The sequence below is a fragment of the Alligator sinensis genome, unplaced genomic scaffold (genome assembly GCF_000455745.1).
Source record: "Alligator sinensis unplaced genomic scaffold, ASM45574v1 scaffold177_1, whole genome shotgun sequence".
In the NCBI taxonomy this organism is placed as follows: Eukaryota; Metazoa; Chordata; order Crocodylia; family Alligatoridae; genus Alligator; species Alligator sinensis.
Genome location: NW_005842269.1, coordinates 1,401,895 through 1,414,837, shown reverse-complemented (window position 1 = coordinate 1,414,837; position 12,943 = coordinate 1,401,895). Strand labels below are relative to the sequence as shown.

At 44.4% G+C, this 12,943-nt stretch overlaps 1 protein-coding gene across 3 annotated transcripts in view; it reads right to left on the bottom strand.

Moving 5' to 3' along the window:
• Window positions 1-12,937, bottom strand: part of PARP11 (poly(ADP-ribose) polymerase family member 11) — a 22,009-nt gene extending 9,072 nt beyond the window's left edge. The window contains exons 1-4 of one of the 3 annotated variants that reach the window (XM_006027811.3): window positions 12,853-12,937; window positions 4,158-4,286; window positions 3,940-4,060; window positions 1,443-1,518 (exon numbers count right to left, since the gene is read on the bottom strand). In XM_006027811.3, the coding sequence (XP_006027873.1) occupies window positions 1,443-1,518; window positions 3,940-4,060; window positions 4,158-4,247 (287 nt within the window). In that variant the 5' untranslated portion in view covers window positions 4,248-4,286; window positions 12,853-12,937. Of the gene's footprint in view, window positions 1-1,442; window positions 1,519-3,939; window positions 4,061-4,157; window positions 4,287-6,775; window positions 6,795-12,848 lie in introns of those variants that run through there. The other 2 variants (XM_025209119.1, XM_025209118.1) reach the window with 2 other exon arrangements.
• Window positions 12,938-12,943: the final 6 nt, after the last annotated feature.

Sequence of the window (12,943 nt, the reverse complement as noted above, 5' to 3'; positions counted from 1 at the left end):
AAGCAGTGGTAGGGGGACAGGGAGTGGAGATCAGGCAGTGGGGGAGGAGGCATTGTGGAGGCAGTGGGGGGCAGGCGGATTGCTCCCTGCCAGTTGGGTTCCCCCCTGGCCACTTGTTCCCCTTGTGCCTGCCCCCCGCCCCCCACCCCAGCAGCCTTAGACCCCTGCCTCCATCTCCCATCTACCCCCATGCTGCTTCTATATTCCCTCTCCCCCCCTTCCTCCCGCCGCCCACTGCTATAGGGATGGGCTTGGGCTATGTTCCATTTCCTGGATTGCAGCAGGAACAAAGCCTATGGCACTAGAGCAAGGGTAAGCTGGGGAGAGGAGGAATAAGGGGAGGGTTGGGCCTGATGCTGCAGAGGTGCAGAAGTGGTGCAAGGGAGGGGCGGGGAAGGGCTAGCAGTAGTTTTAGCTGTGGTCCCCACCCAGAGCAGAAGCCGCAGTCAGAGCCAGAGCTACAGCAGCTGCCTGCCCCCTGCTACCTCATATTTCATTCCGAGGTAAGTGACTCACTGCCCCCCAAACACACATACAAGGTTAAATGGGAGAAAAAGGCTTGTCCTGGAATCAAGTAAATATGGTATTTCACACAGATGTTCAGGGACTGAATTACATATTGCGTTAACAATATAGCAATTTTTTACAGTTGAATTTATGATTATTGTTACAATGGCCAATTCTGGACAATTTCTACCACAGCAAAATTAACTGAAATTGAGAATTAAATTAAAATTCTAAAAGACTATATTCAAACTAGGAGATAGTTGTGGCAGTGTCACTGCAAAGGTCAGCTTACTTTGCTTACAAAACAAACATTCACAACTCATGACTAATGCCCGTTTCAAATGTGAAGACACCAATTTATAAAACACAGTGCAATCAGATTCACATGTGTATTCTCATGTGCTGGTATTTCACATCCACTTCAGTGTAAATGACTACACAAGGTGGGAAGGCCAGACAGAATCTCTCTTGAGTGTAGGCTCGCTGACAAAAAGAAAAGTCAAGTATGTGTACTGTACAAATTAAAATGAGGTCATTAGCTATTATGACAAACCTCCTCTCTTACCATGTCTTTTCTTTCACATTTTTCTTCCAGTTTTTAGCTCTGATTTGGCAAGGTACTTAGCAAGGGCATCAGTGGGATTCCTCACCTGCTCATTGCTGGGCATAGGTTTCAGAATTGTGTTGAATCAGGGTTTAGCCTTTGTTATACTTCACAAGCTATTCATTCACATACTATACTTTCTCTAATAAAAAGTGTCCTTTTGTCATGCTTCCTCCACCAGACCTTTTATTTCTATTCTCACTTCAATCAGCCTCTTCAGATTTAATTTGATTTAAAAAATGAAGCAGAAACTGTAAAAAATATTTCCAGTTTACTTTACTCAGAGGTACGATGAATTAAATTCAAACAGTGAGTGACCTATACTTCTTACCTGAAAGCACTGATAGAAAAGGGAGCTCGCTTTATTGGACGTTGTTTTTCAGTAGTTAAATTCGTTTGCTTCATCACTGTACATAAAACCAAAATTAAGTGAAATCCAAAAGCATTCAGGCTAGAGAGAGGTGAAGCATTTAAATACAGTGTATTATGCAGAAAAATGACACTGTTAGAATTGCCCAAAAGGAACTGCTGTCTCAAGTTAATATGTTCAGATAAGCACTTCAAAACATTTAGCCTCCAACTCTACTCATATTGCAATACAGAAATATTAGGACTTCCAAATACCATGGTAGTTAGCACGCTTTAGATGAGGGCTATCCAGCTGGTGATGCCTGAGAGGCATTCAGCCTCTAAGCTCTGTGGGGCTGGCAGAGCTGACTGGAGTGCAGCTGGCTCTGCCCGCCTCTCAACCGCGCTCCGATCGCCTCTGCCAGCCCCGTGGAGCTCAGCCCAGTGGCTGAAGGTGGGCAGAGATGGCACTGCACTCCACCTCCCACCACCGGGCTGAGTTCCACAGGGCTGTGAGCCGCTGGGAGCTGAGAAACTCTGTCCCCAGTGCTGGGAAACTCAGCCCAGCTGGGGGAAGCACTTCCCCCAGCCGAGCTGAGTTTCCCAGTGCTGGGTCCCAGGCGGCAGAAGCAGCTTCCTGTCATCCAGCAGGAAGATCAGGGGCTCACCTGCACCCTGGGGAGGGCTGCGGGGGCTCTGCCAGACTCCTCCCAGGGGTGCAGGCTCCCGATCTGCCTGCCAGATCACAGGATGCTGTTCCTGCTCCCCAGCTCCTGCTTGTCAGCAGCTTGAGGTGCAGTTTCCTAGAAACCCCTGCACCTACCTCCTTGAAACTTGGCTTCATGCTCTCAAAAGGGGCTACCATACCTCCAAGTTTCATCAGAATCAGGCATGAAATGACAAAGTTATAGGACGTTTTGTGCTTCCGCATTATAGCCTATGGGCGAAACATCAAAACAGCAAAATTGTTTTGACGAAACGGAACAGAACAGTGCATTTGAAACGAAACTCAAAACGAAATACTGTTCCATCAAAACGTCGAAACAGAAGTCAAAGCAGAACACTGCTGTTTTGCACAGCCCTATTACTGACCCTGTTTCCTTTTTAATGGTCTTGATGTTCCACTAATCAAGCTAGCCCTTTTTTCTCCAATTCTGCTCTGTTAGCTGCTCCTGATAATGTAGCTCCTATTTCACAGTCTTGGAGACTGTTTTTAACCCATTCCAATAAAGTTATATTTGCTTCTGTATCAATCTTAAACAGAATAATACAGCCCTAGGCCCCAAGCTTATTAGTAAAGCTTCTGGTTTCTTTTTGCTTGGAGAAAAATGTATATTGTGTTATATATGATGATGCACCTCATCATGCACACCTGCCTTTTCAAAATCCTATATCTGTCCATGAATATACTCATGTTCTAACAGTCCATCACTGTTTAGCCTCAGTACTGCTGAGCAGAAACACAATAAAGAAACTGTTTTATGCAGTACAGAATACCTGGGATCCCATAAGATCCTTTCAAGGATGCTGTGGGGTGCCAAGCCATGTTGGCACTGGTAAGTGTGCAGACATGATTCACAATATAAACCCACTAGTTTAAACACGAAATAAGAATGAGTGTTAAAAACCTTCTGACCTATTATGATTTTTCTCAGTTCTTTGCAACAGAAGAATTGTTTTATTTTTACAAAGTAAAAAACCAGTGAAAGCTAAGAGCTGGCAGTTTCCAAGGAGTGACTTGAGTCTAAGAAGGCTGAGAACCACAGGTATAGAACATCCCTTCCCCTGAGCCTGATGGCAAGACTTTCCAGAATTTAACATGAAATACTACATAAAACCATAGGTGCAATGGTTGGAAATACTCAAAGAGAAGTTATTACAGTGCAATTGTTAAAAAGGTCAAATGCATTTACAATTTAAAATGTTGTGGTAACTATAGTGAAAACTAGTGGTAACCTGTAATAAAGGGTATGCACAGTATAAATGAGATTTTGACCTAAAATAGTTTTCCAGTAAATTGTATCTGGTAATACTCTGATTCTTAAAGCAGAATTTGATTGTTGCATTGCCTGCTAGTTGAATTAGATCATCAATATTTCACAAAAAGCTTCCATTATGTATTAGTACTATTCAAACACTTTCTGAAATTGGCAGAAATCTTTTTGCAACACAGTTTGTGGGGATATTTAAAAGAAAACAAGCTGTGTGCTCTTTTCAGTGACTGTATGATAAAGCATCTCTTATACAATGAAAGGGTCAGGACAAACACTAGAGGCTTCTGAACAAAGCATACTACATACATTCTTTTGGCTAGAAAACTGAACCACACAACTGTCTCCCTAAAGCTTCACATGTATGTTCATGTAAGAAAGGCCTTCTCAAGCCTGACTCCTTTGCACTACCAAACAAGAACTGGTTAAATTCTGGTTAATTCTTGTCACAGGACACTTACAATTAATTTATTTTTAGAAAAGACATACCTGAAAAGTCTAACCTGTAGTTAAATTTTGCAGTAGTAAAACAAAGAGAGCCATGTGGATTCATTCTGAAGCTCCTTTCAATGTCTTCACTGCTAACTGAACATTGAGTGTTTGAGTCAGTCTTCAAAACAAACCAGAAAGCACAAGTTTAAATGTTTAAGTATAGCCAGTTTGATCATGTGGAAATTATCATAGCCAATATCCCCATGTATAGTTACCTGAAACATATGCCATTTACCACATTCAGCCAAATAAAACCAACCCCACTGGGTATCAGTTGTATCCATGTCCTCCACAGCATTCTCCATCTTGGTACAGAATTCATCTGCTGCCCCTTGAAGAATCTCCTGAAATGTCCATAAGAAACAGCTTCTGTGAAAAACGCATTATTTGTGGAAACCCATAATTTCAGAAGCACAACTGAAAAAAAAAGATCAAGACAAATTCAGCATAAAATGCTTATTTAAAAAGAAAGTTGGGTAATAACTTTACAAAGGCAGATCCCAGATACCCTCACAACACTGCTACCTCTTAGTAAATACTGCTCCATAAATTTACCAGATTAATAGGGGTGTGGTGAAAGAACGGTTAAAACATCCCATTATGGATTCAGAGGTGTGAGCTCCAGCCTGGCTCTGGATTTATTATAAAAGCTGCCCCCAGCCAATCTATCTGTAAAGGCTGAGTCAAAGGTGGCCAGATGTGATGGCCAAAGGTGGACACCCTTTCCTTTGTGCTGTCGGCTACCGACACTGGAATGCTTTAATTATGCTAACTCAGTGAGCAGCTAGGCTCAGGATGGCTATTTGACTGTATGCTCACTTAAACCCTTCCCATGAGAATCCTCTCTCAAATATACGAAAGAAACAAAACCTTGCAGCAAGCTCTAACAGACAACAGATCCAGGCTTTCTGAGACTAAGGGGAGACAATGAGAGTTCCACAATGGAAGGCTCTGCCATTAGGCCAGTCCCTATGTAGCCAGGGGAGCTCAAACACTTCCACTGCTTTCAAGTCCTGCCCAAACAAGGAGAAAGGTAACCAAAACCAGCTTTTTACATTTCACTGGGTAAAACAGGAACTAGCGCCAATCATGGAACAAAGATGTAACAGCCATCTGAAAGTCTTCCAAGTTTGATCTTAACAGAGACTCTTAAAATAATCCAGGCTTGAGAGACAGGTAGCTGCAGCAAACTGTGCATCCAAACTAAAGTTTACAGCATGAAAAAGTCTTGTGGGAAACTGCTGCTACTGGGCAGCCAAAACCATACAGAAGTTCATTCTTGTGGCTCTTTTGATAAAGTTGCCAAAAAAAAAACAAAACCCAATGTGTTACCAATTCTAAATGCTGATTTAACTATTGAGAACAATTTTAAAATGCAGCTTGACACTTATCAAAAGTGAAAGTTATTTAGCAATCAGCAAACTGTCATTCAGAATACTCTAATAAAAAGATTAAAAATTAAGAATGTGAATAAATGTATGCTGAAATATATAATTCTTAAAAACCTGTGTATAGAAAAAGTATACCTCTAGTTAGCAAAAAGTAACATATTTAGCATACAGTGAACTAAATCAAATAAACTTTTTTTTTTTTTTTTTTTTAAACAGAATCAGAGAAGAATGCAACCTTATTTAGGAAAACAACTAAGAAATGTAAATGCAAATTAAGAATAAATTTGATTAAGATGGACAAGGTTTCCCACTTGCTGATTTCCCTATGATTAGCTGCTGCCCACCCAGTTACATATCTCCCTCCCACAAGCAGAGTCCAAGACCCACTTTTCTAAATCTTGGCCCCCTTCCTCTGGTTCAGAGAAGTCTGTGTTGGTATGCAAAACTTCAAGTTTTGAGGGGGCTCCAAGGAGGGGGCTCCAAGGAGATAATGCCGAAGGTCTAAGGTGCCCACCTTATGGTGAGGCACTCCTCAATTATGGAATAGTTTTGTTCTCATGGGCAAAGCTTTTTGTCTTAAATACAGGACCATGTGTTCTCCGTGCCCAAAGCTCGGAGAGAGAACTTCTCCAAGGCCTTGCTCTGAAGCAGCTGTCTGTAAAATAAATTTCTGACTTGGGTCACAGTCAATACTGCAGCACCACAGTAGTATAAAGTATCTGTTTTATTTTCTGAAGACACCAACACATGCTGGAGACCACTGCACTGCTCTGGGTGTTGTCTTGTATAGCTCATCGGTTAGTGGGGTAGTAATCGATGAGAACTGCAGGATAAAGTCTTGATAATAACTTGCCAATCCAAGAAAAGACTTTAGCTACTTTTTGGATTTGATACAGGGAACTCTACCAAGGCCTTTACTTTATCAAAAAGGGGTCTAAACTCCCCATTGCCTAGCACTTACCCCAAATATCTGGCTTCTGTACAGCTCAGTCAGCATTTTGCTGGGTACAACATTAGGCCTGTGGCCCAGAATGACTGCCAACATGCTGCAGATTTTCCCACTACCACACTTGAGATATGCTTCACCATACTCTTGGTGCAGCTGATACATCTTAATCCATTATAGGCTGGAATGTGGCTGAGGCACCAAGGAGATCAAAGGGGAAGGCTCTAAACTGGAAGAACCTCCAAGGTCTGGTGAATGCTATTAGTTCTCACAATTCCAAAGCAAGGAAGATTTGCTAGTACCTTTGTGGCCTTCCCCAGCTATTGTAACAATTCAGCAACACAACACGGGGCACAAAGTATGCCTCAGCTTATGGAAATCAATGCAAAACCAGAGCATCTTGTCCACTTTGGGAACCAATACGATCAGACTACACCATTCATTTGACAATTCTTCAAGCATCCACACGTGGCATATTCTGTACTTCCTTTCTTACCATTTCTGATACTTGCTCTGATACTCAGGAGAACCCCTTTTGGATGGGACACCCTGGTTTCAGGACAATATGATGACTAATTAGGGTGCTAACTCCCTGGTCAGGTTGTAAATGCTTCTGGAAAGTCCTCCAGTAGGGACCTTGCCTCTTTCTGATGAGCTGTGGACTGGTTTTGCCCACAGAGCTGCCTCAGTGGTTGGGAGTCAAACTGTTTTCTGCATTTTCTGAATGTGCTTTTAAGGCTCACCAGTTTCAGATATGGTTTACGCAGTACATCTGGGACCTGTCCCATCTCCCTTCCAGATGAACTTCATAATCTACCACTCCATCTCATCTTATGATCTCAGAGGGAAGGTCCCTACCATTTAGTAAGCACTTTGTTTTCTAACAAGAGGAGCAATCCCCAGTCCCAAGTCGATACACGCAGAGTCATGCATTCTTATAACAGTGTTGTTCTTGAGTCCGGTGCATAGTCCTGGGATTCTTCTGGGTGAATGCTCCCACTAGATTCAGCTGTCCCTGTAGTCAAAGTACATACTGTATGACATTATGACACCTCATGCCCTGCTTCTGCTAGGTCTTGTGAAAGCAGTCCAAAATGCCTCAGAGTTGTCTCCTGTGCAGGAGTTCAAAAGGAGGGATTCCCAATGAGGATTGGGGAATCTCATGGATAGCAAATAAGGTAGGAATGTATCCTATTTCCGAGGTCCTTGTGCCACAAACTTCCTCAACATCCCCTTCAAAGTCCAATTTAATTTTTCCACCAGACCATCCATCTGGGGATGGTAGCCAGAGGTCCTGATAGGGTGGACTGTTAAAAAGAGTCCATACTTCTTGTAGCACTGAGACAAACACCATAGTTTCTGCAGACCTAAACACAAAAATATTTTTAATAGCTATGTGGCCACTGTTTGGGCCAAGGCGTTACAGACAGCTACTACTGCTGCCTACTGTGCAGTGTAATCCATGAGCACAAAGATTAAATGACACCTAATTGCGTTTGGTTCCAACAGCTCTAACTAGGTCTTTGCCAAACCATTCAAAGGGAGTACCCACCAAGGGCAGAGGCACCAATTCCTGGGGCATGATGCCACCAACTGGCACTCAGTGCAGGACTAGCAGTGGTCTTTAATATCCTGATAAATCCTGGGTCAAAAGAACCTGGCAAGTACTCTATCTTCATCTCCATCAATGATTTAGATGATGGGATTGAGCATACATTTAGCAAATTTGAAGATGATGCCAAGTTGCGAGGAGCTGGAAACACTTTGGAGGGTAGGGCTAGGATCCAGAATGACCTGGACAGACTGGAAAAAATGGTCTGCAATCAAATCAAGGAAAGTGATTCTTCCACGCTGTTCAGTGCTGGTGAGGCCTCACTTGGAGTACTGTGTCCAGTTTTGGACCCCATGCTGCAAGAAGGACAGATTAGAAAGTGTTCAGCAGAGAGCAGCAAAAATGATTAGGGGCCTGAGTTATGTTTAGAAGTAAGACTTATAAGGAAAGGCTGACAGAGTTAGGGTTATTCAGCTTGGAGAAGAGAAGCCTGAGGAGGATTTGATAACAGTCTTAATATACCTGAAGGACAATTCTAGAGAAGATGGAGATGGGCTTTTTTTATGGTGGCCATAAAGGACAGGACTAGAAGCGATGGCCTCAAATTGCAGTAAGGGAAATTTAGGTTGGAGATTAGGAGGAACATTCTGACTGTAAGGGTGGTCAAGCACTGCAACAGGCTACCTAGACAAGGTGTGGAATCTCCATCCTTGGAAGTTTTCAAGACCAGGTTGGACAGACACTTGGCTGGGATGGTTTAGTAAGGGATGATCCTACCTTGAGCAGGAGCTTGACTAGATGACCTTATGAAATCCCCTCCAGTCTTACTTTCCCATGATCCTACAGAGTAGGTGGCAGAGCACAGCAATGGCTCCAGCATCTTGTTAGGGACCCTTACCTTCAAAATCCCCCAGCAATTCATCCTATCCCTTTTCTTCTTCAATATCCTCATGAGGCCACTACAGAATTGACAAGATGATACCAATTCTGCTACTAACAGTAACCAATGACCCCAGATGCGTAGCTTAATTTTTTCCAAACATAATCAAGACTACCCCAAGGCTACCACAATATGCTTCCGACAGTGGTACTCCACCCTTGGCTTACAGATAACAGGTTGGATGCCAGATTCTTCAACACTGCTCATGGCCATTTACAATTTAAAAGTAAAGAAGGCTGACAAGGATTGCTAAGTATGGGTTGTCCACAGCTACTTTACTTGCACAGTATTGTTGGACAGGGGACATCAGATGTTGAGAAACACTGGATTACAGGGTGGAATGAATTTGAGCTAGCAATCACAGCAAAACCCTGATTTCCATGGTTGTTGATGGGTTCAGAACCAGCTACAATTTTAACCACATCTTCAAATATACTCCTTCAGACACCTGCATTCCTTTGACAGGATACTGGTCACAAAATACAGGGGGGAAAAAAATCAAAGGAGTAAAGTATCCTTAGCTAAGATTATAGTGATACAATTATAAAATAATTTCCAGTGGTTTTCAAACTAAACTAATACACAGTCACCTAGACCCTCCTCTTAGAGAAAGCTTTCCTACCAAAAATCAAAACAGCCAAATCAATAACCAGCTGATTGTCACAACCCAAAGGGTGTGATTTTTGTTTTTGTGTGCTTCGGCACTGCTAAATTGTTCCCGCTAAATTAGAGCTTCTTTGCACGGTGGAGTTTTCTGCTGCAAAAGAGAACCCTGGTGCAAGTGAGAATTTCCCGCCAATTTGAAGCTTTCTTTGCAGGGTGCATTTCTTTGTTGCAGCACAGAAATGCTCGTTGCAAAGAGTTCCTGCCATTTGTATGCTAATTCGAGCCCCGTTATTGGCCAGTTCTAAATTATTCACACGTGGCGGCTAGTGATTGGCTTGCTAGCCGTATAAAAGGCTTGAGTGGTTTCTGCCCAAGTTGGAGGACTCCATGAACACTGGGAGGAGGAGACTTCATGCTGTGTGAAGATCTCTAAGCGCTGCGGATCCTTACGGACCCAACGCATTTCAAGCAGGCAACAGAGGTCTGATCAGCCTCTGGCCTCTCCCCGTCGCCGATAGATTCCTAGACGTATCCCTTCCTGCGCGCAAAAGAACCGGACCCACGAAGCCTAGCAAACTTCGTGTGAGTTTATTCAGAGCTCTTTCGGACGAGTACTTTCTTCGGTTGACACGACGGGCTCGCGTGTTCAGAGCCTTCAGCCGGATTGGGCTAGAGTTCACGAGTTTAGAACTCTTGTCCGCTTCTCTTCTTTCCTGTCTGTAACCGCAACTCAAGCAAGTTTTCCAGCCTACACCACTGCCATCTCGGTGTAAGTAAACAATCTTTAAAACTACCGCTAAGCGTTTGTGCCTAATTCCAGCTCGTCGCCCGCCCTCTCCGATCCAGCGTGCCCGGGCTGCTGGCCACAGCCCGCGTGCAGTACGGAAAAGGGCTCGGGTTGCTCCCGGCCCGCACACTGATAAGAACCATTTATTGGGGAAGGGGGTGGATGGGATGGGGGGAAACCACGACTCCATGAAGTCCACCAGGGATCTTTCTGTACAGATCAAATCATGGCTGACAGGCTATACAGAAAGTTTCAGATGGTGAAGCAGTGGAAAATTTCCAAAGTTTCTCCAAAACTGGATCAGTTATTTTTTTTGGAAGTTTATCTTCAGAACCATATGGGACAACAGGTTTTTTTTAGATCAGAAAATCAAAAGACCTGACTTCAAATCCATCCTGATTGTGATAATATACTAAGCCAGGGCTGCCCAACTTTTGAATAGCTTGTGGGCTGCATGCTATCAGGCCACACACCACACAGCAGGTGCCCTACTCACTCCCACTGCATTGCATGGGTCTCACAGGACCACAAATCTTCAGTGCTGTTAGCCTCTTGGGTTCCACAAACTGCACGAAACCACTTTGCCCTTCAGGGACACGGGCAGGAAGCAGAAGCTAGCAGAGGGAGCGGGAGCCTGGAGGCCCCCATGAGAGCAAAAGGAACACTAGAGGGAAGGGTGCCTGCACTGAGAACCCAGAGGCCACAAATTAACCCTTCACAGGCTAGATATAGCCCACAAGCCGTAAGTTGGAAAGCCCTGTACTAAACAATCCCTGTTCTGTTTCTCTAAGCATACCTTACCATTTAAGCAATACTTAATTAGGCATGGCTTTGCAACATGCTAAGACTATAATGAAGATGAATGTAATTTGGAGCTGCCAGCACAGGTGCATCATGTCATGGTGGGGAGATATAATGTTTTTGTCCTCTGTACTGCTTTGGAATGCAAATAGTTTTAGGAGACGTTGACAAACTGAAGAGGATTCAGAGAAAGGCTTTGAAAAAAAAAAAATCTGAGGACCTGGGGGGATTGACTCATGAGGGAATGTGACTAGGTGACCACAGTAGCCAAAAGATGACAAATGGTGCAGGGGTGGGGGACACACGACATCATGATTATCTGTATTCTAGTGGCTCCAAAATATGCTATATACTGTCACATACATGCATGCTCCTAGCAATGAATTTAAACTCTAAGGGTGCCTATACATATGCAGGGAGGCTGCTGCAACACACTGTAATTACAGCATGTCTCCATTAATCGAGTTTGCTGCAGCATGGTAATTACTGCATTTCAGCAAACTCCAGCGTCACGTGTATCAGTGCCCTCATGCTGAAAAATGGTGGCTGGTGACTTTAAAGCTCATTTGACAAGCTGTAGTACACAGCATCCTGCTGCCATTTTTCAGCACGGGGATGCTGATACACGTAACACACTGGTCGCCTTAATTAGCACAACTCTGAGAGTGCCCCCTCCCGTCTTCTGAAGCACATATATAAATGCCCTAAGGTCTCAATACAAGGCGGATCCCAGCACGTGTTTTTTTTTCCATAGGGTTAAAACCTAGACCTAAAGCAACACTAACAGAACAGGCAAACTGCTCTTTGGACTCAGTAAAAATGGCATTCTACCTTTGCCTATTCATGGTACCCCCATAATTTTGCATCAAGTCTGCCCAGCGCACACCAAAGTAGATTTTGCTGATTATTCAAGTAAATATTAACTGGAGTTTGCAAGTTGCCAGGGGTCCCTTTCTCACTCAGAGACCCAAGCCAGCAACTGGAACTTATTGAGGTAGCTGGTAATGCAAAGGATAGAGGAGACATCAGGTCCCATCCCTTGGCCTGTGGCGGCAACTTTCACAACAGCACCTCAATCAGTCAAGGAAGCCTGGGCTTGTCTGAACATACATGGCAAACCTCAATCAGTCAAGGAAGCCTGGGCTTGTCTAAACATAAATGGCAACCCTGCCTCTTTATTTCTCTAGTTGCAAACCAGATGCAGCATAACAGCTGACCCTCGACTTGAGCCACCTCTCATGTCATGCGGGACAGGTGTCTGACTTGGACAGCTGACCTGCCACTCGCGTAGCTGTGGGCTGGGAAGGGCTGTGGCTATTCCTTATGCTCTTGCTGTGTGCCCTGTGTGCTCCCGTCTCATCTGCCTCGCTTCTTGGCTTTTGGTGGGCTAAGGATCAAGTTTAGTCACTGCACTGGTCCGATCCCCGAGCCAAAATGGATTTAAACAGCAGCGTACAGTGCAGAGTGCACCCCTGTTCAAGTACGGCCGGGACTCTTTAAGAGAGCCTCATAGTTAGCCTCCCACAGGTCAGTTTCCAGTGGGAGGATCTGGGTTACATGCCTACTTTATGGAAATAAGAGACTCCTCCCTAGCTCGCTCCTGCTGCCACTGGCTGAGGGCAAGGGGTACATCTGAACCACAAGCCTCCCAGCCTGGGCCTACACATAGGACGCCTGCAGAGAAGCCCCAGTGCTTACAAGCAGTGCTGACAAGCCCGGGGTGGGGGATACTTGCCGGTTGCAGGGGCACATACAGCGCTTGAACAACGCTTAAATCAGAAGGATTCAGATCGGATCTGACTAATTTGACCTGGGACACGAAATTTTTTCCAAAAAATACATTAAAAAGTAAATAAAAATCTGCCGCACAGCCAGGTCCTCACCCACCTCTGCCTCACACCACGGGGGTCCCAGGCCGGGCCCCTCCCCGCCTGCCACCACATGGGCACAGCTGGGGCCTCTCCTTTGGGAACCACTC